The sequence below is a fragment of the Canis aureus genome, chromosome 6 (genome assembly GCF_053574225.1).
Source record: "Canis aureus isolate CA01 chromosome 6, VMU_Caureus_v.1.0, whole genome shotgun sequence".
In the NCBI taxonomy this organism is placed as follows: Eukaryota; Metazoa; Chordata; class Mammalia; order Carnivora; family Canidae; genus Canis; species Canis aureus.
Window position 1 is genome coordinate 36,512,255 of NC_135616.1, and position 27,888 is coordinate 36,540,142.

At 45.5% G+C, this 27,888-nt stretch overlaps 1 protein-coding gene across 1 annotated transcript in view; it reads right to left on the minus strand.

Annotated features, from left to right (window-relative positions):
* Positions 1-3,498: 3,498 nt before the first annotated feature.
* Positions 3,499-27,888, minus strand: part of PIAS2 (protein inhibitor of activated STAT 2) — a 147,223-nt gene continuing 122,833 nt past the window's right edge. The window contains exon 14 of the mRNA XM_077900672.1: positions 3,499-3,625. Coding sequence (XP_077756798.1) covers positions 3,593-3,625 — 33 coding nt within the window. The 3' untranslated portion in view covers positions 3,499-3,592. The remainder of the gene's footprint in view (positions 3,626-27,888) is intronic.

The window sequence follows — 27,888 nt, forward strand, 5'->3', positions numbered from 1 at the left end:
ACAAATTTAGCTAAGAGACTGTTTTTCATTTCCAGTCCATCGCAGACTCCTGGACACATTTTGTTGGTGGTCTGTATGATGCTAAAACTTTGAAAGAATGCCCCATGAATACTGCTGCTTGGAAATGTTTAACGTTCCTTGGTACCAGAAAAGAGAAAAGGCATGCACGTCCCGCTATGATCATGCATTTCTAAAACCCCAAAGGAGATGCCCAGTCCTGATGCCATGGTCACAGCAAAGCATATGTTACTTAACCTCCGTCCTAGGTTCTAAAAGCTCCAGGCTTTCTGAGCATGTGGTGGAGTGTCTACTATGTGGTTGGTATCGCATGATGTGCCAGGGAAATGAGAATCTGTAAGCCATACTCTGTGCTCTTAAAGGAATTTATGTGGCAGTGAAAAAGACAGACAATACCCTCCTGTAGGGGAAGTAAGCCTCTAACCCAACTTGGGGGTGGCAGGGTGGGAAGGTGGGTAGGGGGCAGGATGGCAAGGAAGCGGTCTGGACCAGGTTGTGTTTGACCTGAACTGTGACGGGGAAGGATGATCAGCCAGGAGTCAAGGAGACGGGCAGGGGGCAATGCGGACAAAGCCTGGCAGCAGGACGCATGGCCTGGTCGGCTCCGTGTAGCTGGAGAGATGAGGCTAGATGAGTGGGCAGGAGCCAGAGTATAGGAGTTGGGATTTTATCCATGGAACTACTGCAAGATTTTAAGTAGGAGAAGAAGATGATCAGATTTGCATTTTGGTTAAATCAACCTCCGGGTTGGTAGAGAGCAGTTGGAGGGAGAGATGCCTAAAAAGTCATGGACGAGACAGCCTCCCTTTCTTTTAGCTGACAACACCAGAACCCCCTCCCATGGCTACAGCCTCACCCCCCCACACACACCAGGGCCAGGCAGCCCCACTACCTCTCTCATCAACGTACCAGCTTGAGAAAGAATTCTCTGCCCCTTTCTGAGGGGGCAGGCAGGGAGTGGAGGCTCACGATTACTGCCTTATGGAAGCTGTCGCAGTATTTGGTGCCTCAGCATCCCTTTAATTTGGTATTCATGGAGATAGCTTAGGCGGGCTCGGGGCCGGTCCACTGCACACTGGTACAGTCACAGAGCGTGTCGCGAGGACACCCTATTTTGCCACTTCCCTGGGGTTCCCTCTGCTCCACAGTTTCCTGGAGCAAAAACACTCTCTTCCCTGGTCTCTTTGAAAAGCCTGACCCTGGGAAAGGCTCTGATAGCTGTCATTTAGATCCCACCATTCCTAATGGGGAGAAACTGGGCCCAAGGTATCTTCTGTGCCTGGAATAAAGGTGATGTCCTATTAGACCAGCACGTGGACACCTATGGGTGACCATCACCTTGCCCACGTCCTCGGACACTCTCAGTGCAGTCTGACAGGGAGGGGTTTTCTAGAGGGCTTACATACCTGATACTATAGGGATTCGTGGAAACAGGACTTGTTTCTAAAGGAGATTTCTGGTCATCCAACAACGTCGGTACTTACATTGAGAAAAATCGACAGGCTTGATGTATGTATGCCGCCTGAACGTCATGGAAGACAGATCATCGTTCACGAGTGAGGTCACCAGTATGACAGCCCTAGCGCCCTATGTTGTGGATTTGCCCAGATGGCTACTATTTACAGGCCAAGTCAGCAGTGCCGTATACCAGGGGTTGGCAAACTGAACGGACCAGTCAATTCTGTAGGCCTGGTGGGCCTTACAGTTTTGGTTGCATACCACTCTGCTGTCATGCTGTGAAGGAATAAAATGATACAGAAACAAGTGAGTGTGACCAGAGTTGGTCCACAGGCTATAGTCTGCTGCCTGGCCCGGGTCCACACCATGTGACTTGCAGGGCCCCAGGCAGAAGTCCTACCCCACAGAACTGAGGAATCACATGAAAGGCATTCCCCCGTGTTCGGGCATCACATCTACAAAGGCCTGGTAAATGATAACATGGGAATCCATGATCCACATCAACATGTTGGCCCAGATTCAATCCTTGAAGTACAGCCTGGAGACCATGGGATGACGTGTCCATGCAGAAAGTGGCATCTACTGTGGTCCATCTGTTTCATAAACATATGCCCCTGGTCACCAGGGAATCCTGAGCACAGATACAGGTTGTTTGGTGAACCTCCGTCTCACTTATGGAGACAATAAATTCTTGTGTCTTGAAGGTCACTGTGTCAGTTAAGATCTTTTGGCTAAAGTAATAAAGACCATAGAGAAATGTAGTATCCCGCATATCAGAAAGGCTGGGGCTGGGGTGAGCTCCACAAATGGCTAACCACTATTTCTAGAACCCAATATTTCTAGAGCTTGTCATCCTCTTCTTATCCTCATCTAAAGTTAGGCTTCTTCCTAAAAGTTGCTGTCCTCGGGGTCATACGAGAGTTGCCGTCAGTAATTGAGAGGATAGTAGGAGAGAGAGAGAGACAGACAGAAACTCCTCCAACCTAGGACCAATAATAATCACCAGAAGGATGCCATGCACTGACTGGTTTACTCTGGATCCCTGAACCAATCACTAACAAGGGGTTGGTTTCATCCTAGTTGGTCTAGTCTACTGAGAACCTTCCCCAGGAGCCAGGGCCAATTCTAGAAACCACATTGCTGCTTAGACAGAGGGAGATGGAACGGATGTTGGAGAGTTGACCCAACATCATTGGGAGCAGCACTTTTTTCCACTTACGTTTCCTTTCTTCCTTTTGAGGGAGCACCGTTGCTGCCATTGAGTAGGTGTTGATGACAGACAAACAAGAGGGTGATAAGAGGTGCCCCGTGGGTGTCCCAGAAATGTTGTTTCAGAACCACGAAGAGCATCACCTGTGGCCCTGTCTCCCCAAACACACACATACACAGTCACTGGTTCACTGATGTTAGCACCTACGACTGTACTCGTGGTAAAAGAGGAAGCCAGGCAACAGGTCAGCCAAATTACAAGTGTGGAAACAGACTACATTTGTGTCTGCATGCCTCAGTGTTTGGCTGTGAAGACAGTGACAGGCTGGGGAAAACAGCTGCCAGTGTAGGGGTGGGGAGGTGCTCTAGGGTGGTGGGAAGGAACCCAGGATGGAGAGTAGGAGAAGACACGCTTTAGGTCACAGCCCTAGGAGCTCAGGAGAGACACCTGCTTTCTCTTACCCAGTGGTGTCCTCACAGGGAAATGTAAAAAATATAATATCTATCCCTCAAAGTAAGAGTTTTCAAAGACTAAATACAAAAATGTAAAAGCATGTTGTAAACTATAAAGCTACACGATTCTAAGATAAACAGCATTATTTGCAATGGCCTGAGATAGAGAGATTTCACAAATGCTGAGTATGGACAGATTTGTGAAGCTGCTCAGGGGTCCTCAGTGGCTTCCATCATCACTGACAACCCCATGTGCTCGGGACTGTCTGCTGGCCATCACTCTGCAGCGTCCCCTGAAGCCCAGACCTGGATCTACCCCCTCCACACTCCCCCCCACCCACACTTACCCATCTCGAGTCTCACTATCCCATCTCCTTTGGAGGGCACAGTCCTAAGAGTCAGAAACTGGAATTCTAGGCCTGGCTCTGCCACACACTGGCCATCTGAACTTGGGCTACATTAACCAGTTGGCAACCTTGGACTCAACCTACAAAATAAAAGAGAGGTGTGGCTTTTAAAAATCTCTCCAGCATGGCGAAACCTGGCGTCAAAGCAAAACGATGTTTCTGTGCGCTCCATCCTCCCCTCCTGCCCTTCTCCGCCTGAACGGCAGCCCAGAGACACCATCATAAAAACACAAGGGCTTTACTGAAGCATAGTTTGAAAACCACTGAGCTAAATGATACCCCACGGGCCCATTCATCTCTATGATTCCCTCAGTTTCTACTTCTGAGATGAATGACTTCATGCTAACGTGCGAGGTAATATAATAGGGCTCCCCCACCTAGAATTATTTGTATTTAAGTAGCAATTCCCACAGATGTATACTCTTAAGAATTAACAACTAAAGATGGAACTTCGGGCACCATATACGTGAAAGAGGCAGTTGGGGGACTTCCTGGATTCCCTAAAATCACTCAACTTGGGTTATCCCTTCAGCTTTCATGTATTCTGAAGCGGCTAATGGCATTTTTCAGGGTGACGAGTGATCTGTTGGCTTCCCAATTTGGGACCTGTCAAAGCAGGGGCCCCCATTAGCCCCATGGTTAACCGTGAGGCCCATGGAGGACAAGGGAAGTCACTGTGCCTTTCACAGAGCAGAGCGGGGAGGAAGTCAGTCAGGTTCAGCTGAAATCCCCTAAATGACAAGACTTAATATACACATTTTTTTTTCCCTGTGACATAACTGACATTCAGAGGTGAGCCATCCAAGGCTCAGAGGGTGGCTTCATTCAAAAAGTCTTTGAAGATCCAGGCTCCTTCCAGCTCATTACTCTTCCATTCCAAGGAAGGAAGACCCATGACCAATGGTGGGTTCCACCTCAGGCGTCAGCCACCCAGGAGAGGCCAACAATTCTCAGAATTTCAGTTCTGGGATCTACATGTTGGCCCATACTCTCAAGAATTTTATCAGAATATCTTCAGATTCTTCAACAGAACTTTTAATGTCATTTGAATAGATGCAGATTAGAGCTACATAAGTATTAAGAGTATAACAAACTTTAAAAACGCATTTGTACTCCATAACTATGTGCTACAAAGTTCTGATTTTCCTCTTAACCCTTTTAAGAAGTCTAATGTAGGTAGAAGTAGTACACAGGTTGTGGTGTACAGTTCCATGAAGTACCGGGATGCGAAGATACCCTTGCAACCACCACTCGGGTACAGAAGCCGCCTCCCTACACTGCTCCCAGTCTGCTGTGCCTGGTCCTTCTCGCTTCCTTTCTTCTCAACTCTGTCCTATTCTTGTCTTCTCATCCACCTCTCAGAGACCCCAGGAGCAGGGGTGGTGGAGGTGGTGGTAATATTTTGAGGCTGTTTCCCCTCCTGGCACAGTGACCTGTGGAGCCAGACTCACCAAGATCTAGATCTCAGCTCCTCTGCTCACCGGCTTTGGGAATCCAAGCAAGACACCATCTCTGTAGCACCTAACCAAGCACCGTCCAGTGGGGCCAGATCACAGTCTGGCAGCTTGTCGGGCACTCTACATGGTGGCCCACATGACCGTCGCTGCATTTCATTTTTATTCCTTCAGTTGGGCCTTTTATTTTTTTTTAAGATTTTATGTATTTATTCATGAAAGACAGAGAGAGAGGCAGAGACACAGGCAGAGGGAGAAGCAGGCCCCCTGTGGAGAACCCAATGCGAGACTTGATCCTGGGACCCCGGAATCACGCCTTGAGCTAAAGGCACACGCTCAACTGCTGAGCCACCAGTTGGGCCTTTTAAAAGCCCTGTGAGGGGGCAGTCCCGGTGGCGCAGCGGTTTGGCGCCGCCTGCAGCCTGGGGTGTGATCCTGGAGACCTGGGATCGAGTCCCACGTCAGGCTGCCTGCATGGAGCCTGCTTCTCCCTCTGCCTGTGTCTCTGCCTCTCTCTCTATGTCTATGAATAAATAAAATCTTTAAAAAAATAAAAAATAAAAAATAAAAAAAAGCCCTGTGAGGCACTCAGTCTACATCACAGACAGATGCCAAGACGTCCACTGAGGCAGAATGACTTCCCCAACACTGCATGGTGGGTCAGTGAGCTCTGAGGCTGGGCCAGCGCATGACTGGAGCTGCTGTCTTCCTGACCCAGAGGGGCTGAGACCAGGCGACGGTTCGGATCTGCCCGCAGGCCCCTGGCCGTCCAGATGTTTGCTTGGTCCAGGGCTGCCTGGTTCTTCAACCGATTCACCATCACTTGTCTCTGCCTCGCCAGGTTTCCTCAACACACGCACAAATGCCAACCCTACAACACCTGCTGATAAAACCTTTCTTGGCAGGATTGGGTTCCAGAGGCGTCTAATAATAACTGCAGACACAGAGGAGTGAATAGCTGACTGTGCAAAGAGCATGTGGGACCCTCCAGGACCAGACAGGATGCAGAGCGGTCAAGGGCAAAGCAGCATCTGCAGCTGGGATAGGGGCAGAGCCCGGAGCTGGCAGGCGGGGCAACAGGCACGACGAGGAGGATGGTGAACTGAAGTCAGGCCCCAGGTTGGCCATGCTGGCAATGCTGGGTGGTCCCTGACTTATCCAGCAACTACTACCAGGTGACGCCCCTGGAACAGGTGCTGGGTGATACATGCATGTGTGGTTCGGAGCCCAGAGGAAAACTCCATCCCTCCATAAGGTGTTTGGACATTTATTCAGAAGGGGCCAGGTCTTTTCCTCTATGGGAGACACAAGGCTGACAAGCAAGCAGCCCTACAGAGGGGGCCTAGGGATGTGCCCCAAGTGATGCAAAGGGCCCGAGGATGAGAGCCTCCGCGTCCACCCAGGCCCTGCGGTTTCTCCTTGTCCACTCTGGAGGCCTGTCCTGGCCTTGCTCACTCTCTCACAGCCCCCTCCCCCCTCCCCGGGGTGCAGAGGGCACCATCCCAGCCCCACCACAGCCCAGGAGCTGTGTGCTCGGCACTCTTCATGGTGCTTCCCTGCTCCAGCCATGACCAGGGGTGAAAGCCACCCTGGAAGGAGCACACCTTCCTTTCCTTGATCCTAGTACCAAGCGAGACGACTGTGGAGAGCTGAGGGCTTAAAGCCAAGGGCTGCCCCTAGACACTCTCCCAGGTCATGTGCTTTTACCCAGAGCATCAGTACTTCGCTGGGAGGAGGCTCCCAGGGCAGGTCGGTCCTGCACAGGTCCACGGGGGTTGTTTCAGGGCCATGGAAGTCCCCGCAACCCCCTGTCCTTCCTCCCAGCTGCTGAAGGGCTTCGGGATGGAGACAAGTGCCCCCCAAAGAGAGCTCCACACTCTAGCCCCACCAGCCCCCTATCCAACACCCAAGCCAGGCCCCGTGCTCACTGCCCACTGGCGCCCAGACCCCTGGCACCCATCAGCCTCTAACAAGAGAGAAGATGACTTGAGAGAGGGAATGTCACATTTCCCCACGTTTAGGGAATCATGTCTATATTATTATGAAAACATTCCCCTTGCATTCCCAGCTGCTTGTAAGGAGTGGTCTGGGGGAAGGTGTCCCTGACATGTCCCCAGGTTTGGGGACAGGCTGAGGCAGTCACCCCGTACCCTTCAGTGAACAGAGGGGAAGCCAGCAACCCAGTCCCAGACGAAACCTTGGTGTCTGCCCCGTGGGGGCGGGGGAGTGCAGGTGCCACTGTGGGGGTGCCGTCCCAGGGGCTTGTGCTGGTGCCCGGGGTCCCTGCAACAAGCACCTGCTCCACAGCGCCCACCGGGGTCCTTGAGGGCTGGGGCCACGGTCCTGTTTGGGAGAGGGGTTCCTCCTTAGTGCGACAAGTCTGCCTGACAGGTTGCTATAAAAAGGAGCAAAAATAACAGCTGTGCCTCCTCGTCGGTCTTTGTGTTCCCCGTTTCATTTATCACACACATCCTGCGACAGCGACTCATTCTCACATCTCCCTCACTTCCTCCCTCCAACGTGAATTTACTTAAAATAACAGCCACCACTCGGGGTCAGCCTCAGCCGCGCCTGAGCGAGGAGCTGCTCTGGGAAGAGGACTGTGCCCCAAAGCAGCCTCAGGAGGCCCGAGTCCCCCTCCCCAGTCCCCAGACTTCCCAGCTTCTTGGCAGCACCCTGGCCTCCCCTCCCCACAGCAGAGGCTGAATATGCAATGTCAATGGAAACTCTGCTGAGGACAAGGTGGGCCAGGAGAGCAAGAAAGAGCAGGACACCGTCCACCTGGCATGGAAGGAGCACCTCACCAGAGACAGGGACCTGGGTTCTGCTCTAATACATTCTCTCAGCATGCTGTGTGGCCACGGGCAAGTTGCATCCCCTCTCCGGGTCTCAGACTCTTTGTAAAACAGGAATGTGTGAGAGCCCGTCCTGTGCCAGGTCCCTTCCCGGAGCCTCTCGGGGGCACAATCCTGGTCCCTACATCTCTCTTCTCCATCCCTCACCAATTAGGCTTGCCCATGCCTTACTTAGCTGCCTATCATGTCATGTCTGGTCTAATGTAGAACACTCTGGCCTCTTCTTCCAACCTCCTCACCAGCCTCTGGAGTCTGTACTCCACACCGGACTTCTCAGTGCTGACCTCATGCACTGTTTAAAACCCATCGGAGGGGGGCACCCGGGTGGCTCAGTGGCCGAGAGTCTGCCTATGTGTTTCTGTGAAGGCGGTTTTTTAAAAAGATGAGGTTAACACTTAAATCAGAAGACGCTGAATAAAGCAGATAACTCTTCATCGTGTGGTGGGCCTCATCCAATCAGGTGAAGGGCCAGGAGGGGAAAAACATCAACCTCCCTGCAAAGGAAGAGGAAATTTTGCACTTGGACTGCTATAGGATAGGAGCTGCAACATCAGCCTTTCCCTGGGTCTCCAGCCCACCAGCCTGCTCTGCAGATTTAGGACTCACCGTGCCCCACAATCATGAGAGACAATTCCTTAAACATTCTCTCTCTCTACACACACATGCCCTATTGGTTCTGTTTCTCTGGAAAACCCTAATACACTGAGTGAATGATTCAACCCTCCCCCCCAACCACCACCACTTACCCGATACCTTTGGCTAAAGGTGTAGGATGTGTAGGAGGAGGAGGAAGAAAAATGGGTAGCTTTTTCATATGCTTATCACTTTTATATCTTTCTTTACGAAGAACCTGAGTAAGTCCTTTGTTCTTTTCATCATGCTGTTGTCTTCTCTTATTTCTTTGTTGGTTTTCAAAATATATTCTGGATATATGTTCTATGTCACATATAAGTGGCTTAAAAACATTTCCTCCTGGAATGTGTTCTGTGTTTTCATTTCTTAACATTGTTTTTTTGATTAGTTGGAATTTTTGATTTTGATAAAGTCAAATCTACCTGTGGTTTTTTTATTTTCAGCTCCAATTAGGGACTTGTGTATTCTAAGAATGCTTTCTCTTAGAAGCTTTAGAGATTTACCTTTTGCACTTAAATTGTATGATCTATTTCAAATTAACCTTTACGTGGTGTAAGGTAGAGGCCGAGGTTCATTTCTGCTCCATAAGAACACTGAGTGTTCCAGTCCCATTTTTGGAAAAAACAGTCATTTCTCCCATTAAATTCATTTAGCACTTTTGTTAAAAATCGAGTTATACTTTATGGGTTTCCTTCTAGATTTGACATTCTATTCCATTGATCTATTTAGTCATCCATATGCCAATACCATATTGTCTTATCTATTATAACTTCATGACGTGTCTTGAAATCTGGCAGTACACATTCTCCAACTTCAATCTTTAACATTGTTTTGCTTATTCTAGGTCCTTTTGCAATTTCATGTACATTTTAGAATAAGCTTTTCAATTTCTGCAAAAAGTCTAATGAGATTTTAATTGGGATATCATCTTAACAATATGACATCTGGACCAAATTAAGTCTTCCGATCTATGAACACAGAATACATCTCCATTTATTCATGTCTTACTGATTTTCTCTTAGCTATGTTCTGTGGTTTTCAGCATACAGGCCTCCCACGTCTTTTGTTAAATTTCTTCTTAAGTATTTTATGTTTTTTGATGTTATTGTAAATAGTATTTTAAAAATAAACTATTTTTCTAGGATAGTTTTAGATTTAGGGCACCTGGGTGGCTCAGTCAGTTAAGCTTCTCTGATGCTTGATCTCAGCTCAGATGTTGATCTCAGGGTTGTGAGTTCAAGGCCTGCACTGGACTCCACGCTGGGCATGGAGCCTACTTAAAAAAAAAAAAAAAAAAAGTATTTATATTTTAAAAAAACACTGTAAAGGTAGTACAGAGAGTTCCTAAATAACCCACACTTAGTTTTTCCTATTGTCAACAAATTGCATTAGTGTGGTGTATCTGTCACAATCAATGAACCAATCAATATTGGCATGATGTTATGAACTAGAGTCAAGCAGTTATTAATATTTCCTTAGTTTTTCCCTAAAGTCCCTGCTCTGTTCCAGGCTCCCATCCTGAATACCACATTACATTTAGTTGCCACGCATCCTTAGGCTCCTCTGGACCGGGACAGTTTCTCAGACTTTCCTGGTTTGTGAGGCCAGTTTTGAGGAGCTATTTTGTAGAACACCCTTCCCTGGGGTTCATCTGATGTCTTTCTTGCGATTAGACTGAGCTTATTGATTTGGGCAAGAAGACCACAGAAGCAAAGTGCCATTTTTCATCCTGTCATGTCAGGAGCACATTCTCTCAACATAACTAATCACTGTTGATTTTGACCTTGATCACCTGGCTGACGCAGTGCCTGTCAGCCTTCTCATGACAAAGTTACTTCTCCCCGCCTCCACTCTACACCCTTTGGAAAGAACTCATTGTGCAGCCCCCCTGGAGGCGTGGAGAGTTATGCTCCACATCTTTTAGAGTAGAGTATAACTTATTTGGAATTCTTCTCCATGGCCCATCTGTTTGTTCTTGCCCATTGACTTACTCCCCTTCTGTGGCTATGCTAATGAAGACATTATTTGCCATCCGCGCCTATTCTTTGGTGAAATTTCTGTTCAAATATTTTGCCCATTTAATAAATTGGGTTGTTTTCTTCATTAAATGTTTACACATGCATATTTTTCCCCAGATACAGATGTGTATCTTTTGTAAATATCTCTCCCCTCCTGCAACTCCTTTCTTCATATTTCAACAGTGTGTTTAGAAAAAAAACAATTTGAGTGAAGTTCAGAGTCTCTCTGCTCCTAGTGAGTGAGTGTTTATGGTGTTAACTAAAAAGTCACTGCCTAACACAGGCTCATAAAGATGCTCTCCCTGTTTTCTTCAGGAAGTTTCAGTTTCAGGTATTACATTTAGGTCTGGGATTCAGTTTTTCATTTTTTTCTTTTCTTTCTTTTTTTTTTTTTAAAGAGAGAGAGTGCAAGCATTGGGGAAGGGAGAGGAGGGGCAGAGGGAGAAAAAGAATCTTCTACAGCCCAGGGGTTCATCTCACCACTCTGAGATCATGACCTGAGCTGAAATCAAGGGTTGGACGCATAATCCACTGAGCCACCCATGCGCCCCTGTGACTCATTTTTTCATAATTCCTTTGTGTAGAGGCAACTGTTTCATAGTTGGCATTTCCATGCATTTTTTCAAGCTGAGGAAGTTCAAAGGGGTTTGTGTAGATTGCCTTTAAACACACACACACACACACACACAGACACACACACCTTTATTTTTCAGAGCAGTTTCGGAGCAGTTTTAGGTTCACAGCAAAATGGGGCAGAAAGTACAGAGTGTTCCCAGGTACTCCCTGCCCACCCCCCTGCCATATGCACAGCCTCCCCCCACCATCCGCAGTCCCTACCCAACCAGGAAATGTGTCACAATCTGCATTGGCACATCATCATCCAGAGTCCAGAGTTCACATTACAGTTCCCTCAGAGATACACATTCAGTGGGTTTGGACAAACATATAATAAGAACATGATCCACCCTTATGGTATCTTACAGAGTAGTTTCACTGCCCTAAAACTCCTCTGGACTCTATTTAGCTCTCCCCACCCATGCCAACCCTGAGCTCTTTTACTGTCTCCATACTTCTGTCTTTCCCGGAATGTCATATAGTTGTAACCACATAGTACGTAGGCTTTTCAGATTTTTTTTTTTTTTTTCACTTAGTAACATGCATCCAAGGTTCCTCCTCGTCTTTTCATGGCTTGATAGCTCATTTTTGGTCAGTGCTGGATAACATTCCACTGTTTGGATATGCACGATTTATCCATTCAGCTACTCAAGGACATCTTTATTGATTCCAAGTTTGGGCTATTATGTCTCAAGCTGCTAGAAAACATCGGTGTGCAGGTTTTTGCATGGACGCAAGTTTTCAACTCCTCTGGGTAAAGACCAAGAAGCATGATTGCTGGATCACAGGGTAAGAGGATGTTTGATTTTATATGAATTTGCCAGATGGTCTTCCAATGTGTCCATACCTGTTGCTCCACAACTTTGCCACCATTTGGTGTTGTCAGTGTTCTGGACTTGGGCCATTCTAATGGGTTGTTTTAATTTGCCCTTCCATAATGACATCTCATTTGAGCATCTTTTCATATATTTACTTGCCATCTGTATATCTTCTTTGGTGAGGAGACTTTTTTTTTTTTTGCCTGTTTTTTTCTTTTGCCCATTTTTAAATGGGATTCTTCGTTTTCTTATTGTTGAGTTTTAAGAAGTCTTTGTATATTTAGAATAACGATACTTTATCGGAAATATCTTCTGCAAACATTTTCTCCCTGCCTGTGTCTCGTCTTCTCATTTTCTTTACCATGTCTTTCATAGAGCAAGAGTTTTTATCTGCAACTTTTTCAAATGTTTATTTAAATTCTAGTTAGTTAACATGTAGTGTAATATTGGTTTGGGGAGTAGAATTTAGTGATTCATCACTTACAGAAAACACCCAGTGCTCATCACAAGTACCCTCCTTAATGCCCATCGCCCATCAGGCCCATCCTCCACCGACCAGGCTCCATCAATCTTCAGCTTTTTCTCTATAGTTAAGAGTCTCTTGCAGTTTGCCTCTCTGTTTTCCCCTTTCCTATATGTTCATCTGTTTTGCTTTTTAAATTCTACATATGAGTGAAATCATATAATATCGTTCTTCCTCTGACTTATTTCACTTAGCATAATACCCTCTAGTTCCATCCACATCACTACAAATGGTAAGATCTCATTCTTTTGATGGGTGAATAATGTTCCATTGTACATATAGACCACATCTTCTTTATCCATTCATCAGTCAATGGACATTTGGGCTCTCTCCATAATTGGGCTATTGTTGATAATGCTGCTATAAACATCAAGGCACCAGGGTGCATGTGTCCCTTTGAATCTGTATTTTTGTATCCTTTGGGTAAATACCTAGTAGTGCAACTGCTGGGTCATAGGGTAGAGCTCTATTTTTAAGTTTTTGAGGAACCTCCATACTGTTTTCCAGAGTAGCTGCACCAGCTTGCATTCCCACTAACAGTGCATGAAGGCTCTCCTTTCTTCACACCCTTGCCAACATCTGCTGTTCGCTGTGTTGTTCATTTCAGCCATCCTGATACAGTGGTTGGTATCTCGTGGTTTTGAGTTGTATTTCCCTGATGATGAGTGATGCTGAGCATCTCTTCATGTGTCTTTAGCCATCTGCATGTCTTCTTGGGGAAAAGTCTATTCATATCTTCTGCCCGTTTCTTAACTAGACCATTTGCTCTTTGAGTGTTGAGTTTGACAAGTTCTTTATAGATTTTGGATACTACTCCTTATCAGATATGTCATTTGCAAACATCTCCTCCCATTCCATAGGCTGCCTTTTAGTTTTGTTGCTTGTGTCCTTTGCTGTGCAGAAGCTTTTTATCTTGATGAAGTCTCAACAGTTCATTTTTGCTTTTGTTTCTTTTGTCTCCAGAGACATGTCTACTAAGAAGTTGCTGCAGTCAAGGTCAAAGAGGTTTCTACTAGTGTTCTCCTCTAGGATTTTGATCGTTTCCTGTATCACATTTAGGTTTTCATCCATTTTGATTTCTGTGTATGTTGTAAGAAAGTGGTCCAGTTTCATTCTTCTGCATGCAGTTGTCCAGTTTTGCTAACACCATTTGTTGAAGAGAATGGCTTTTTTCCGTTGAATATTTTTTTCCTGCTTTGTCAAAGATTAGTTGACCATATAGTTGTGGGTCCATTTCTGGGTTTTCTATTCTGTTCCATTGATCTATGGTCTGGGTTTTTTGTTTGTTTGTTAAGGTTTTATTTTATTCATGAGAGGCAGAGACACAGGCAGAGGGAGAATCAGGCTCCATGCACGGAGTAGGATGTGGGACTCGATCCTGGGTCTCCAGGATCACGCCCTGGGCTGAAGGCGGTGCTAAACCGGTGAGCCACCCGGGCTGCCCTATGGTGTTTTTATGCCAGTTCCATACTTCTTGAGGACTACAGCTTTGTAGTAGAGCTTGAAGTCCTGAATCATGATGCCTCCAACTTTGCTTTTCTTTTTTTTAATTACTTTTTTCTTTTAAAGATTTTATTTTTTAATTCATGAGAGACACAGAGAGAGAAAGGCAGAGACACAGGCAGAGAGAGAAGCAGGCTCCATGCAAGGAGCCCAATGTGGGACTCGATCCCAGTAGTCTGGGATCAGGCCCTGAGCCAAAGGCAGATGCTCAACCGCTGAGCCACCCAGTTGTCCCTGCTTTTTTTTCTTTTTTTTTTTCCTGCTTTTCTTTTTCAGGATTGCCTTGGCTATTTGAGGCCTTTTGTGGTTCCATACAAATTTCAGGATTGTTTGTTCCAGCTCTGTGAAAAATGCTGGTGGTATTTTGATAGGGATTGCATTAAATGTGTAGATTGATTTGGGTAGTATAGACATTTTAACAATGTTTGTTCTTCTAATCCACAAGCATGGGATGTTTTTCCATTTCTTCGTGTTCTCTGCAATTTCTTTCATCAGTGTTCTATAGGTTTCAGAGTAGGAGTTTTTAGTTTTAATTAAGTGCAGCTTATCAATTATTTCTTTTGTAGATTATACCTTCAATGTTGTATGTAAACAGTCATCATCAGGCCCAAGATCCTGCAGATTTTCACCCGTGCTATCATCCAGCAAAACCGCCATTCGATTCTATTTCTGTGAGGTAGTTGCCTTTTTCTCCAAGAAATCATAAAAGCCTTGAGGTTTTAAATCTCTGTATTCTCCACATCACCCTGCATGCAGTAGATGCTCAACAGAATAATGGCCAAACAGGCCAGTTTAACAAGGGAAAAACAAAGGTTCCATGATTAGAGGCTGCACCCCATCTTTGTGGCCCTAGCTCTCTGTACACATGCAGGTAGAGTGATAATGACTAGAGACCATAACAAAATTGTGAGGCCCCCCGAGACTTCTGTATACCACTCTCCCTTTCCTATGACCTTGATACACAGTAGCCTCCATTGTTTCCTCATCTTTTTGCTTGGGAGCTGTTCAAAAAAGAAAAAAAAAATTCATAGGGGCTGGGAGTAGAGCTTTTTCACAATGTTTGTCAGTTTCTTTTATGTCATAAAAGGATTTTTCTCTTATCAAAGAAATGAGGGGTATTAGTAAGTAGAGAAAGAAGGATGTTAAGGGGATGTTGCCCCCAAATTACACCGTGCCTAACACTAGTCCTGGAGAGTGTGAGGCAAGGTCTGGGTCTGGCCCAGGAGATGTGTGAGTGTGCACATGCAAGAAAGAGACATCGGCTAAGAGAATACTACTAACAGTTAACAGATTGGAGTGTTTACACAGTGGGAAGAGGAAAACGTTTTAATGAGTTGTCAATATAAAAATGATACTAATTACAGTTACTTAGTAGAACTGCTTGCCATTTCTAGTAGATTATCATGCCACATAGTAAGTATGTAAGTCAGTGATTTTTAGACCCTCCTTCAAAACATGGGTTTCTGTGTCAATGCTTCCAGGGCCCCAACACCCCCTTTCCACCCAAGCCACTCTTCTTCATCTACTTACAAGATTTAATTTGAAAGTAAGTCTCACCAATGATGAAGAAAAGAGAACAGGAACCAGGGGCAAGAAGGGAAGGAATCTACAAATCTCTGACATGAAAGATTAAATCTAGGTTAGATATACTTGTGACTTGGATGACATTTTTTCCCTCCAACTCTGAAAAAAGCAGCACGATAAGAGGGAAATGGTTTGGCCAGGTATTAAAAGGCATCACAAAGCCTCGATAACTAAAACAGTAGTGACACTTGAAGGGATAGATTAGGAAAAGAACAGAATCCAAAGTACAGAAATAGACCAAAACACGCACAGCCATTTGGTCAATGATGAAGACAGCTTATAAAAGAAAAACAGCTGCTCTGAGTTATGAAATGATCCTTGACAGGCAGACAAATGAGAGGTCTCCTGAATTCTTGCAGAAGTGCGCGCTCTGGATGCGGCCTTTGCTTTTTCTCCTTCTACCCATGGTTTGGGGTTTGCCCGAGCGAACGTAAAATAGAGCACTCATCATAATCGTGTGTTCCTTTCTAAATCTAGATAATTTGGGGCAGCTGGACAGCAGGCTGAGTTCCTGGTTCATTATCTCTGTTCACCAAGAGGCCCTTCAAAGCCACCCAGCTCTGGCCCTCCTGCATGGGCTCCACATCCACCCTGCTGCAAGGATGAAGGCAGCTCTTGGGTGCGGCTACTCCTCTGCCCAGCTCCTGGCCCCTGATTTCTGGATGGCCTGGGGGTGCGCTGTGCTCATCGCAGGGTTTTCAAATTCCCCAGCTGTTTCAAGTGTGTAGCTAAGGCCGAGAATGACCACTTTCAATTGTAAGATTATCTTTCTTTCCATAAAGTGTGCTAAGTCATGCCCTGATGGCGCCTGATTAAGCAAGAGAATGTACTTGTAAAGGCGCTTTGCAGCTGGGCGCGGAGTGTCACCCATGGGTGTCACCAGAACCTTTGGGGCGGGCCCACAGGGAGTGGAGGTAGCTCTCCAGCCCTCAGAGGCTGGCATTTTGGCTGCTGTCAGGTGACAGGCTATACGGGGCAACACATGTGCGAGCCAGACCCTCGGTTACCCCTGCTGGTGGCAGATGGACCTCCTCCATGTTTTTTTCTGATTGACTGCACTGCTTCCCATCTCTGGTGGGAGTCCTCAGGCGAGCAGGTGAGCAGGCTTCTTGAGCCCCCGGCGTCCCTGCTCCCAGCCTGCATCTGAGGTTGTGGTGGCCTCTTCCCTTCTCTAGGACTGTCCCTCCCCACGAAGCACAGGCGGCTGCTGGGGACCAGCCACCCACCCACTCCTGTGTCTCAGCGCCGGAAACACCACTTTGCTGTTCACACTGCCTTGTGAGGCTCCTCTTAAAATACTTCCTTGGTAGCCAACTTGGTAATACATTGTAGTTTTCCACACTCTATTTATTACTCTAAACCTAGTTTATTTAAAAATATAAGTACTCTGGGGCACCTGGGTGGCTCAGATGGTGAAGCGTCTGCTTTTGGCTTAGGTCATGGTCCCAGAGTCCTGGGATTGAGCCCCACATTGGGCTCCATGCTCAGTGAGGAGTCTGCTTCTCCCTCTGTCCCACCCTCCTGCTCGTGCTCTCTAAAATAAATAAAATCGTGTGTGTGTGTGTGTGTGTATATACACACACACACACACACACATGTCAATTGACATACATGTCAATTTTGAGATCGTGTCCACGTTCCTCATTTGTAGTTCACTCTCCCTAACAGGGCCATGTGCGCTTCTGAGAAGGGGTAAGGGCAGTTGCTTCTCAGGTGCTCCCACAAAATTCAGCATCTTTTTGGGCACAGGCAAAAAAAAAAAAAATATATATATATATATAAAAATAATACACACACACATACACATATATGCTTTAATGCAACCCATGTTTAGAGCAGCACTATTTACAATGGCTAGAATATGGAAGCAGCCCAAGTGTCCACTGACAGATGAATGCATAGAGGAGATATACACACACACACACACACACACACAATGGATTATGTAACCATAAAAAAGAATGAAATCTCGCCATGTACAATGACATGGATGGAGCTAGAGAGTATAACACCAAGTGAAGTCAGTCAGAGAAAGACAAATGCCCTAGGAATTCACCCATATATGGAATTAAGAAAAAAAAATGAGCAAAGGGGAAAAAGAGAAAGAGAGAGACAAACCAAGAAATAGACTCTTAACTATTGAGAACAAACTGATGGTCACCAGAAGGGCCAGGAGGGGTGGTGGTAGCCGGGATGGGGGGAGACAGGTGATGGGGATTAAGGAAGACACTTGTGGTGACGGGCACCAGGTGATGTATGGAAGTGTTGAATCACTATATCATACACCAGACACTAATATAACACTGTATGTTAACTGATATTAAAATAAAAACTTTCAAAAATAGGTATTTTTATTCACTAGTTCATATGTCAGTTTTTGGGTCTTGTTGCTATTGACAGCTTTATCACAGATTTGGTATCCATAGTTTGTTTCATTTACCCATGAAATACAAATAAACCAGTGGTCAATTATACACTGAATTTTGTAAGTTTCAATCTTGCTTACTAAATAATCCTTTTTTTTTTTAAACCCACCACATATGCTAAGTGAAGTAGGCACTTAGATTTGAATCTTAACAAAATTCATTCTGTTAGTAATAAAGCAGTTTCCTGATGTGTCACTTTATGCAATTATCCCCAGCCTACCCTCTGGTCCTCAGTGGTCCCGAGTCAGAGCTAAATCTGAAGACTGGAACCCCAGGGCAGTGGGCCTCAAAGAGAAAGCTCTGCAGGCCTCCTGCTCTAGATTGTAGGTGTGTGTGCCCCCAGAATTCCTAAGTCGAAACTTAACCCCCTAATGTGTCAGGTTAACAACCTAACACACTCAGCCATTTGGTAAATAATGAGGACAGCTTATCCCCAGTCTGCCCTTTGGTCCTCAGTGGTCCTGGCTATTGGGGGGTGGGGCCTCTGGGAGGCAATTAGGTCGTGGTGAGGCCGGAGCCCTTATGGGATCAGCGTCCTAATAAAGGAATGACACCAGAGGTCTCTCGAAGAGCCATGCTCTGCAACCCAGAAGCGGGCCCTCCCCAGAACCCAACAGCACTGGTGCCCTGATCTCAGACTTCTGGCCTGCCTCCAGGGCGGGGAGAAATACACCTCTGCCATCTGTAAGCCACCCAGTCACTGCTACTTTGTTAATTCAGACCAAACTAAGACACCCCCTGAGATCTCCTAGGCCTGGGTGTCAATTTTGAGATCGTGTCTACATTCCTCATTTGTAGTTCACTCTCCCTAACAGGCATGTGTTTCTGAGCATGGGTAAGGGCAGTAGCTTCTTGGGCGCTCCCACAAAACTCAGCATCTTTTTGGGCACAGGCTAGACTGCCAGGGACTAATTCTTTCACCCAGAGGAGGCTTTACCATGAGGTTGAAGAAGCTTAAGCTTCCGGGACCCCTTTAAAGGCCCTACAAGGCCCCTAGTCATGTACTCATGTATTTGTAAAATTTGCAGACAGTGCAACATATACAATTACAAAGGTATGATGTGTTTCTTAATGGGAATTGTGAGCAAAAATGTGCATCAGAATTCCAGTGTTTTTCAACCACAAACCTATGGTGAGTGGTACTACAAACACTGGGTACTTCTGTTTGTGAAACTGAATCTTTATAATCCGATTAGCAATAAATTCTGGCCAAATGCCAGAACACTGTTCTCTCTATAGGAAATCTTACAAACTACGAAAAGACGAGAATATGCAGTAATGAGCAACGATGTTTTATAAAGGTATGTCAAACAGTTAATAAAAAAAAAAAAAATGCTTCCGGGCTTTTCATGGTATGTGTCAGCCTGCAGCAAAAGGTTGGATCAACAGATTCAGATTGTTCAAACCCTGCACATTCCAAAGAAAAGACTGGACCTTTATGGGCCCCTGAGAGAGAACTTTTGAGCCCTTGGAATATCCTATAGGAGGTTGTTTTTAAATACCTGAAGCCTGGGGTCACATTCTGTCTGTGGGAACCGACAGTTTATGCTAACATTGTGAGGCTCAAGGTGATTGCCTGCCCTTGTGTGTCCACAGCCCTGGGCTGTGCCCCTGAATCAGTCTGACCTCTGCAGGGCTGGAGGCTGAGCAGCTAAGGTGAGCTAGCTGCAAGCGAGCTGCATGCCCCTGCAACTGACACCTCCTCCCAACACAAACCCTGGACACAAGTCTCAGGTGGGCTCACGGGGTCACTGACCCTTTGCAGATCCAGATGCACATCCTAGATGGGAGAATTCAGCACCATCCATGCAACCCCACTGGGAGAGGACAAATAGGAGCCTGCATCCGGTCTCCCTGGGACCCCACCCTCTGTTCCTCTCCCCTTTGCTGATTTTCATCCACGTCGTCTGACTATGGGAAACCACAACCACGAGCATTAGTGACCCTGGCTTATGGCGGAGCACGAGGGCAGTCCCACGCACCTCCAAAAGCCCGTCAAATTTGGGACTGTGGTGATCTTTTTCGTTCTCAGTAAATATTTACTTTCCTAGTAAATATTAGGGGGTAACCCTAATACTGCATTTTCCCAAAGAGGGACCCTAAAATTGTAAAATTTCCGAGCTCAACAAAATGTGGAGCTACCATGGGTCCACATTCCTTTCCTTTGAAGTTCTCTTGGGCCTGCTCTCAGGCTGATACCTTCACCTGGGGAGGAGTTGGGTGAGGGAAGCCACCTGAAAAATCCCCCACTTCCTTTGGTTCTTGACCAGAGTCGTTCCCTGTCCCCACTGCCTCTAATACTTCGCATGACCTGTTTTAGCACATATCCCATTACAACGTCAATGCTCACATTACACAGGCATGTGTGTCTGCCTTGCTAGCCTGGGAAAGGCCTGACTGTGAAGTTATTCCCTCTGAGAGGGAGGAGAGACAGAATGAGTCGAGGCCTCTGGCAGAGGCAACATGATGAGTCAGAATTTGTGTTTGTCCCCAGCCAGATCTTGCACACATCCTACCCCCCCCCCTTCCTCCATTTACTAGCTGGCAGGGGTTGGACAAGCAGGTTTACCTCTCTTGGTGCCCCAGTCTCTTTGATGGAAAATGGGTGACATGCCACATGCCTGAGAGGCTGTCTTGAGGACTGAGTAAGAAGATGCAGGTGGGAACAGAGCCAGCAACCTAAGAGGCTGGAACAAGGTGCCCTGAACTCAAATGTCGGTTTCCCCGCCTACTGGCTCACAATGCTGGCCACCTCAATGTCTCCATTGTGTAACGGAGACAAAAGTGCCTTCCTCATGGGGTCATCATGCTGATTAGGCGAGCACACCACAGCCTGGCTCGGAGCAAGGAGTCAGTAAATGTTAGCTACTGTTAGACACTCAGGGAAGGCTCGTTCTCTTCTGGTTTGTGGCATGCATGGCAGGAGTCAGTCTGCTCATCAGCTCTGGCATCTGCATTTATTTCCTCTAAATAACTATGATCCTGTTGTGTCTCCATCCCATTCTCATGGAATAAGTAGGAAATTCAGCCTCAGGCATGTGGAGAGCTCTACACCCCTACCCAAGAGGGGCGGGGGTCTGGGAGGTCCCAGGTAGCAGTCCCTGGCTTCTGTGAGTATCCTGGAGTGTGGGCTCTCTGGACACGCCCCTGGCTCTCCCGGACAGTCCTACCTGACCCCCTGGGCAGCAGCCATGAAGGGGGACCGGTCACCCCCAGAAACCCACTGTTCTCTCTCCCTGGCTTGGAAGGCCGTCTGATGTCTGGGTGGGGTAAAACCATCCTGACCACCCCAAGGATCCACGGCAATGTTCTCTCAAAGGACAGCAGGCCAGGGTAGCTTCCTAACTTAGCACAAAGAGGCTGCCACCCACTGGAGTGAGCAGCTATAAGGGAGAAGGACAAGGAACCGGAGCTTCAGTGTAGACTTCTCCAGCTACCCCCATTTCTGACTGCAGCAGGCTTTCTACTGCAGCTGGGCCTCTCCCACATGTCTCAGGAGCCTCCTTCCCTACAGCAGGTCACCAGCCTCACAGGCTGCACCTTCCTACAGACCCTGCAGGTCCACTCACCTACTCACTCATTCCAGAGGCTTATCCTACTTCCAGGTACTATGGTTCTTAGCTCCAGCTACACCTTGCTATCCCTCTACACACCCCCTCCACACACACACACACACACACACACACACACACAACACCTGGAGCTTTTAAGAAGTGATCGTGCTGGGTCCCCATTCTCCATAAATTTACTTCATCGGTCAGAGATGGAGGACTGGCCACAATTTTTAATTGCTCCTCAAGTGACAGTGATGTGCAGGTGGGGCTGGGAACCATGGGGTTAGAGCTTGTGGATTTCAATGAAACGGATGGGTAAACTTGCTCTGTCCTTTGGTACCCACCTGCCACTATCCTCCTCCTGAGCTCTAGGTAGGATGCTTACTGCTCCTCCCAGGACAGCAGGACCTGATGGGGAAAGGTCTTAGGTTGGAAGTTGGTTGGGAGTCCTGTCTTACCTTTGGTGAATAGTCTGTAGTTTAGTTTCCCTTTGGAAAATGAGAGAGAGAGGGAAGGAGGGAGAGAGTAGATTTCTACCCTGTATTCCTCATGGGATTATGGGATATAGCTTTTGGGGATAAAAAACTTATAGAAAAGCCTACTTTTATATACCTCCAGTAAAGTCAGTACCCTAACAAGGGAAATATGTTTTAATATCTTTACCTCTCTCTAGAGCTTAATAGTGATTTTACCTCTAGGCCCTGAGGAAACTGCAAAGAAACTGGTGGGGGTACTGCCAGATTAATAAAAGAGACAAAATGTCAGCCCGACACTAGCTACAAAGTAAGAAAAATGTGATAGCCTTATTATATCCAAGTATATCCAATTAGAAAATATGCTGAAGAGCATTCAGTGTGGAACAAACTGATTTTAAATTAGGGACTCAAAATGAGTCATGCCAGCAGGTACTCTAATGCCTGGGTCTCATAATTTTATCAGTTTGCCTTGCTTCACTACTTTTATGTGTGGTCCTCTTTAGGAGGAAAAAAATATATGTTTGTGCTTAATTTGGGGCTTGACAAATGAGAAGGGAGTGATAATAGTACTTTATAGGTCTTGGGTGTTGCTCTGAAAGCTGTATATGTATTTTAATCCTCCAAAATGACAAACCTAGGGAATCCCTGGGTGGCTCAGTGGTTTGGCGCCTGCCTTTGGCCCAGGGTGTGATCCTGGAGTTCTGGGATCGAGTCCCACCCACATCAGGCTCCCTGCATGGAGCCTGCTTCTCTGACTGCCTGTGTCTCTGCCTCTCTGTGTCTCTCGTGAATAAATAAATAAAATCTGTAAAGAAAAAAAAAAAAAAAAAAGACAAACCCAAAGGGAAAGTGCTCCAAGGATCCTCACTTTAACACAAGGAATATAGAGTACTTAAGTAACTTTGCCAAGATCACACAAGTAGTAAAGTGGTGGGGAGGGACAAAGAATTTGAACCTAGGCCAGCCCCAGAGTCCATGCTCTTACCCACTACCACAGGATCTGGCCAGGCTCTGCTCAATTCCAAGTGACAGGAAGCATCTCACATAGCTCAGCTCACATTCTGGTTCTCCTCCCACCAGAGACCTCATCCCAGACCAGAGAACACAAGCCTGCCCCTTTGCATTTCTACTGCTGTCAAAGGAGAATACCCCACTAATAGGGGTATTGTATATGTTAATTATTCAACCAGTATTTACTGAGTGCCTTTCAGAGCCCTGAGGGGAGAGGGGCAAAGGAGGCAAGGTCCTTGCCTGCAAAAGGTTTACTTACCTTCTGGTGAGAGAAAAGGTAAGTGGATAATTGTCCTTGGCAACAGGATCATCACCCCAGGGGAGGGAAGCACAGGGTGCCCAGATAGCTCCCGAGACAGAGGTGCACCCAAAGCTTAGGAGGGCAGAGATTGCTGGGGTTCTCCTGGAGCAGTGGTCCTTAACCTGGGCCGCATATTAGAAATACTAGGAAGATTTTAAAAGACTGCCCAGCCCAGGCCACAGCCTAATCTATCAGAATCTCTGGAGCAATTTTTTCGGAGTCCCTGAAACAGCATTAACATCCCTAGGAACTTGTAAGAAATCCCAGCCCAGACCTACTGAATACTGGCATTTCCAGGAGACTCTAACACAAACTCCAGTTTGACCACTGGTTTCAAGAGTGGTTCTCAAACTTAAGCAGGCATCAGAATGACGTAGAGGACTCCTTAAAATACAAGTTAGTTTGCAGAACCTGAGGCCCAGTTAATGTTTGCAGAGCCTCAGATGCCTCCCCCCTACCAGAGTCTTGGTTTGGTACCAGTTCTGAGATTCTCAGAGTGCACATTTAGAGAACTGCCCTAGGATGGCTTAACTAGAATCCGAAGGGTAAGTCAGCAAGGTGAAGAGGGTGGAGAGGTGGGGTGGAAATGTATGAATTACTCCATTGTATCTTCCTATTTCTAATCTTATTCTTTCCCTTTTTTAACTTATGATGCTAGTCTTATTCTAACTTTATATGGATGTTTGTCTCATCCGTTTCCAGCCCAGCTTTTCTCATTTACATCTCTGAGGCCACAAACCTCCCTCTAGGTATTACTCTAGCTGCCTCCCAAAAGTTTTGATATACCGTGTTTTGTCATGCAATTCTAAATACTTTCTAATGTCCAATATACGATTTCTTCTTAACTCAAGAGGTATTTACAATTAGATTTCTTAATTTCCAGACGTAGATATTTTGCACTAACTTCTAACTTAATTGCACTGTGCTCAGAGAACATACGTCCAGTATTTCACCCTTTTGTGATTTGCAATTTATGGCCTAGTCTTTGGTCAGTTTTTATGACAAGTCCCACCTGTGCTCAAAAGGAATGTGTGCTCTGCCTGATAGAGCATTAAGTTCATGTTATTTCTGTACATTTCTAATTTTTTAATATGCTTGTTCTATTCATTACAAAAACAGGTATGTTACTATTTCCTGCAACTGGATTTTCAAATTTTCTTTGCAGGTCTGACATTTTCTGCAATATATATTTTGGCTGCTACTAAGTGCATGTAACTTTAAAACTGTTTATCTGACAATTTTGTGGCTATTCTGGTATTTAACACAGCTGTATCAACATTTTCTGGGTTAGAATCTACCTAGTGTATCTTCTGCTAAGTTCAGTATTTCTGTGCTCTTGTATTTCAAATTTTTTGTAAATAGCAGTCTCTCATTTCTGACCATCTTTGTCACCTAAGTAGACATTTAGTCCAAATTCACATTATGTAGTTTTTGAGATATATGCTTTCCATTTATCCCACAATTTTGATGTTTCTATTTCCACCCTTCATTTCTATCATTTGAATTATTATTTTTTTACATCCCACTTATTCCCCTACCAGTTAGGAAGTTGCATAGTTTTAGCAGGAGTCACTAGCCTGGCTAGGCACCTGCCTGCACCCAGCCAACTGGACAACATCCAGTGTTGTCAGGCAGTACTATCTATCTATCTAGTGTTTATTTTTAAGATTTTTATTTATTCATGAGAGACACATGAGGAGAGGCAGAGACACAGGCAGATGGAGAAGCAAGCTCCCTATGGAGAGCCTGATGTGGGACTCGATGCCAGGACCCCAGGATCATGCCCTGAGCCAAAGCTCAACCACTGAGCCACCCAGGTGCCCAAGCAGTGCTTTTTAAACTGCTGGTTGACACAGTTTAATGTGTCAGGAAGTTGATGCAGCGGGTCACAATCACCAGTTTTTTAAAAATAGAAATATTTATTGAAAGAGATTTTTAAAATTATTTTTTATTGGAGTTCAATTTGCTAACATATAGCATATCACCCAGTGCTGATCCCGTCAAGTGCCCCCCTCAGTGCCTGTCACCCCAACCCCCTGCCCACCTCTCTTTCCACTACCCTGAAAGGGATATTAGAATAGAAAGTACCTAAGTGAGAGAGAGCCCATGGACTCTCTGCAGGAATGAGACATGCCTCAATAAACACTATAGCCAACCAAAACAAATAGTATAGGAAAAATAGCAAGGGGCATATGATGAGAAGATAAAATGGAAGGAATAGGTCATTTCATCTTTTGTAGAATGGTGTTCCATTTGATTTTGGGGCACAGGCAGGGTCATTCCTGTATTATTTGGATTTTATATTTAACACAATCCACTTGTGGCACTATAATCCACTGTTGGTAAACATGTTACTACTCTGATCGTTTTTCAATTATGATGAGTTCATTTTTTTTAGAAAAATACAGTATTTTTCAAATTGAAAATAAGACTTAAAAGTTATCACTCTATTAAAAAAAAGTTATCACTCTATTATATTTCCTAGCATTGTGAGGAATGTGGATGTTTTTATGACAATGGTTCGAATGAAATAAAAACAGAGATGGCGTTATATCTCATTTTTCTGTCACAAACTCCTTACTTATTACCTTCCAGGATAGAAATCTCAAACATTACAAAAAATTTAGTGACTTCCCTTCTGTCGAAGAAGGAACTGGATTTATCCTTATGCCTGCAACAATCAAAATATCCAAAAAATATGTAAAACAATTGCTTCTAAGACAGTGGACATGAGGCAGCAAAGGACAGCGATCTCCAAGAGTAAGGAAACAAATGGGATGCACCCTACTGCCTTGTGGGATTCTAAACTACAGCACAGAGAACCCAGGCAGATCGCAATTGGAGATCCCCCCCAATTAAGGAAATGGAGCCAAGAACCCAGAGACCAAGGGAGTGAGAATTTGCAAGAACAGATTCCAGTGCCAAAGACAAGGAGCTAAACAAAGAGGCACTCCCTAAGAATTTTTCATCCTGGTGGTTATCAATAAGTGCACTTGAGGAAATTATCTGAGGTTGGAGAAAGACCTATCTGGAAGAATTAGGGAGAACGATGCTCCGTACTCACACAGGGCCAGGAATACTACCTATCCCCAACAGCCAGAGCGTAAAACCTCATAATTCAAGAGGCACTGGGTACAAAAACCAGGAAGATCTTGTCCTAGTAGTGGGGAATAGTTAGCTCTAGAGCACGCACTGTTCTGGAGATACTGAACAAACCATAAAAGCAAGACCTGGAAGGATCAAATGTTTCCAAGTAACAAAGCTGTGTCTCAGAGCAATGCTCAACTATATTCATAGGAATACAAATATATCCAACACTTAACAAGGCAAAATTCACAATGTCTGGCATATAAACAAAGATTTCCAGGCATACAAAGACGCAGGAAAATATGACCAATAATGAGAAATATCAATCAAAACCAAACCAGAACTAATCCAGATGTTAGAATTCGCTAATAAGGACAGTAAGACAATTATTGTAGCTTTATTCCCTATGCTCAAAAAATCAAATAGCAACTTGGAAGAGACTAAAATTAGACCCCAAATGAACCTCCAGAAATGAATATACTCAACGAAATTACCAGATAATTTGTCATGCTGTATTTCAATGTAAATGAAGTCATATATGCTTCTTATTTAGATACATAAGGACAAACACTGATTCTCGAAACTTCTTTAAAAAGATATCTGTAGGGGGCACTTGGGCAGCTCAGTCGGTTGAGCATCTGACTCTTGATCTCAGGGTCATAATTTCAAGCCTCTGGTTGGGCTCCATGTTGGGTGTAGAGCCTACTTAAGAAAATAAAATAAGGGACAGCTGGGCATCTGCCTTTAGCTCAGGTCGTGATCCCGGGGTCCTGGGATCGAGTCCCTCATTGCTTCTCCCTCTGCCTGTGTCTCTGCCTCTCTCTCTCTTTCTCTCTCTCATAAATAAATAAAAATTTTAAGAAATAAATAATAAAATAATGTATATATACAAAGTGTGTATTTTAAGACATAAAATATATTTCTTACTGTGGTCACAAGTAGAAGATTTAGAATCATTAATGGAGGGACTTTGTAGGTCATGGTAAAAACGTCTGTATTTTACCCTGAGTAGCCAGGCAATTACTGAAGGGTGGTAAGCAGAACAGCTACATGATTCAATTTGTGTTTTAAGAAGATAAAAAAATTTAAAAAAATTAAAAATTAAAATTAAAAAAAGAAGATAAATTTGTTGCTATGAGAAATAACTGTAGGGAGGCCAGGATGAAAGCAACAAGACATGTTTCCTACAATTACAGTAGTCCAGGTAAGAAAAAGACAGAGGGACGCCTGGGTGGCTCAGTGGTTGAGCATCTGCCTTCACCTCAGGACGTGATCCCGGGGTCCTAGGATCGAGTCCTGAATCGGGCTTCCTGCATGGAGCCTGCTTCTCCTTCTGCCTATGCTTCTCTCAATGTGTCTCTCATGAATGAGTAAATAAAATCTTAAAAAAAAAAAAAAAGACATATAGGGCAGCCCTGGTGGCGCAGCGGTTTAGCGCTGCCTACAGCCCGGGGCGTGATCCTGGAGACCTGGGATCGAGTCCCA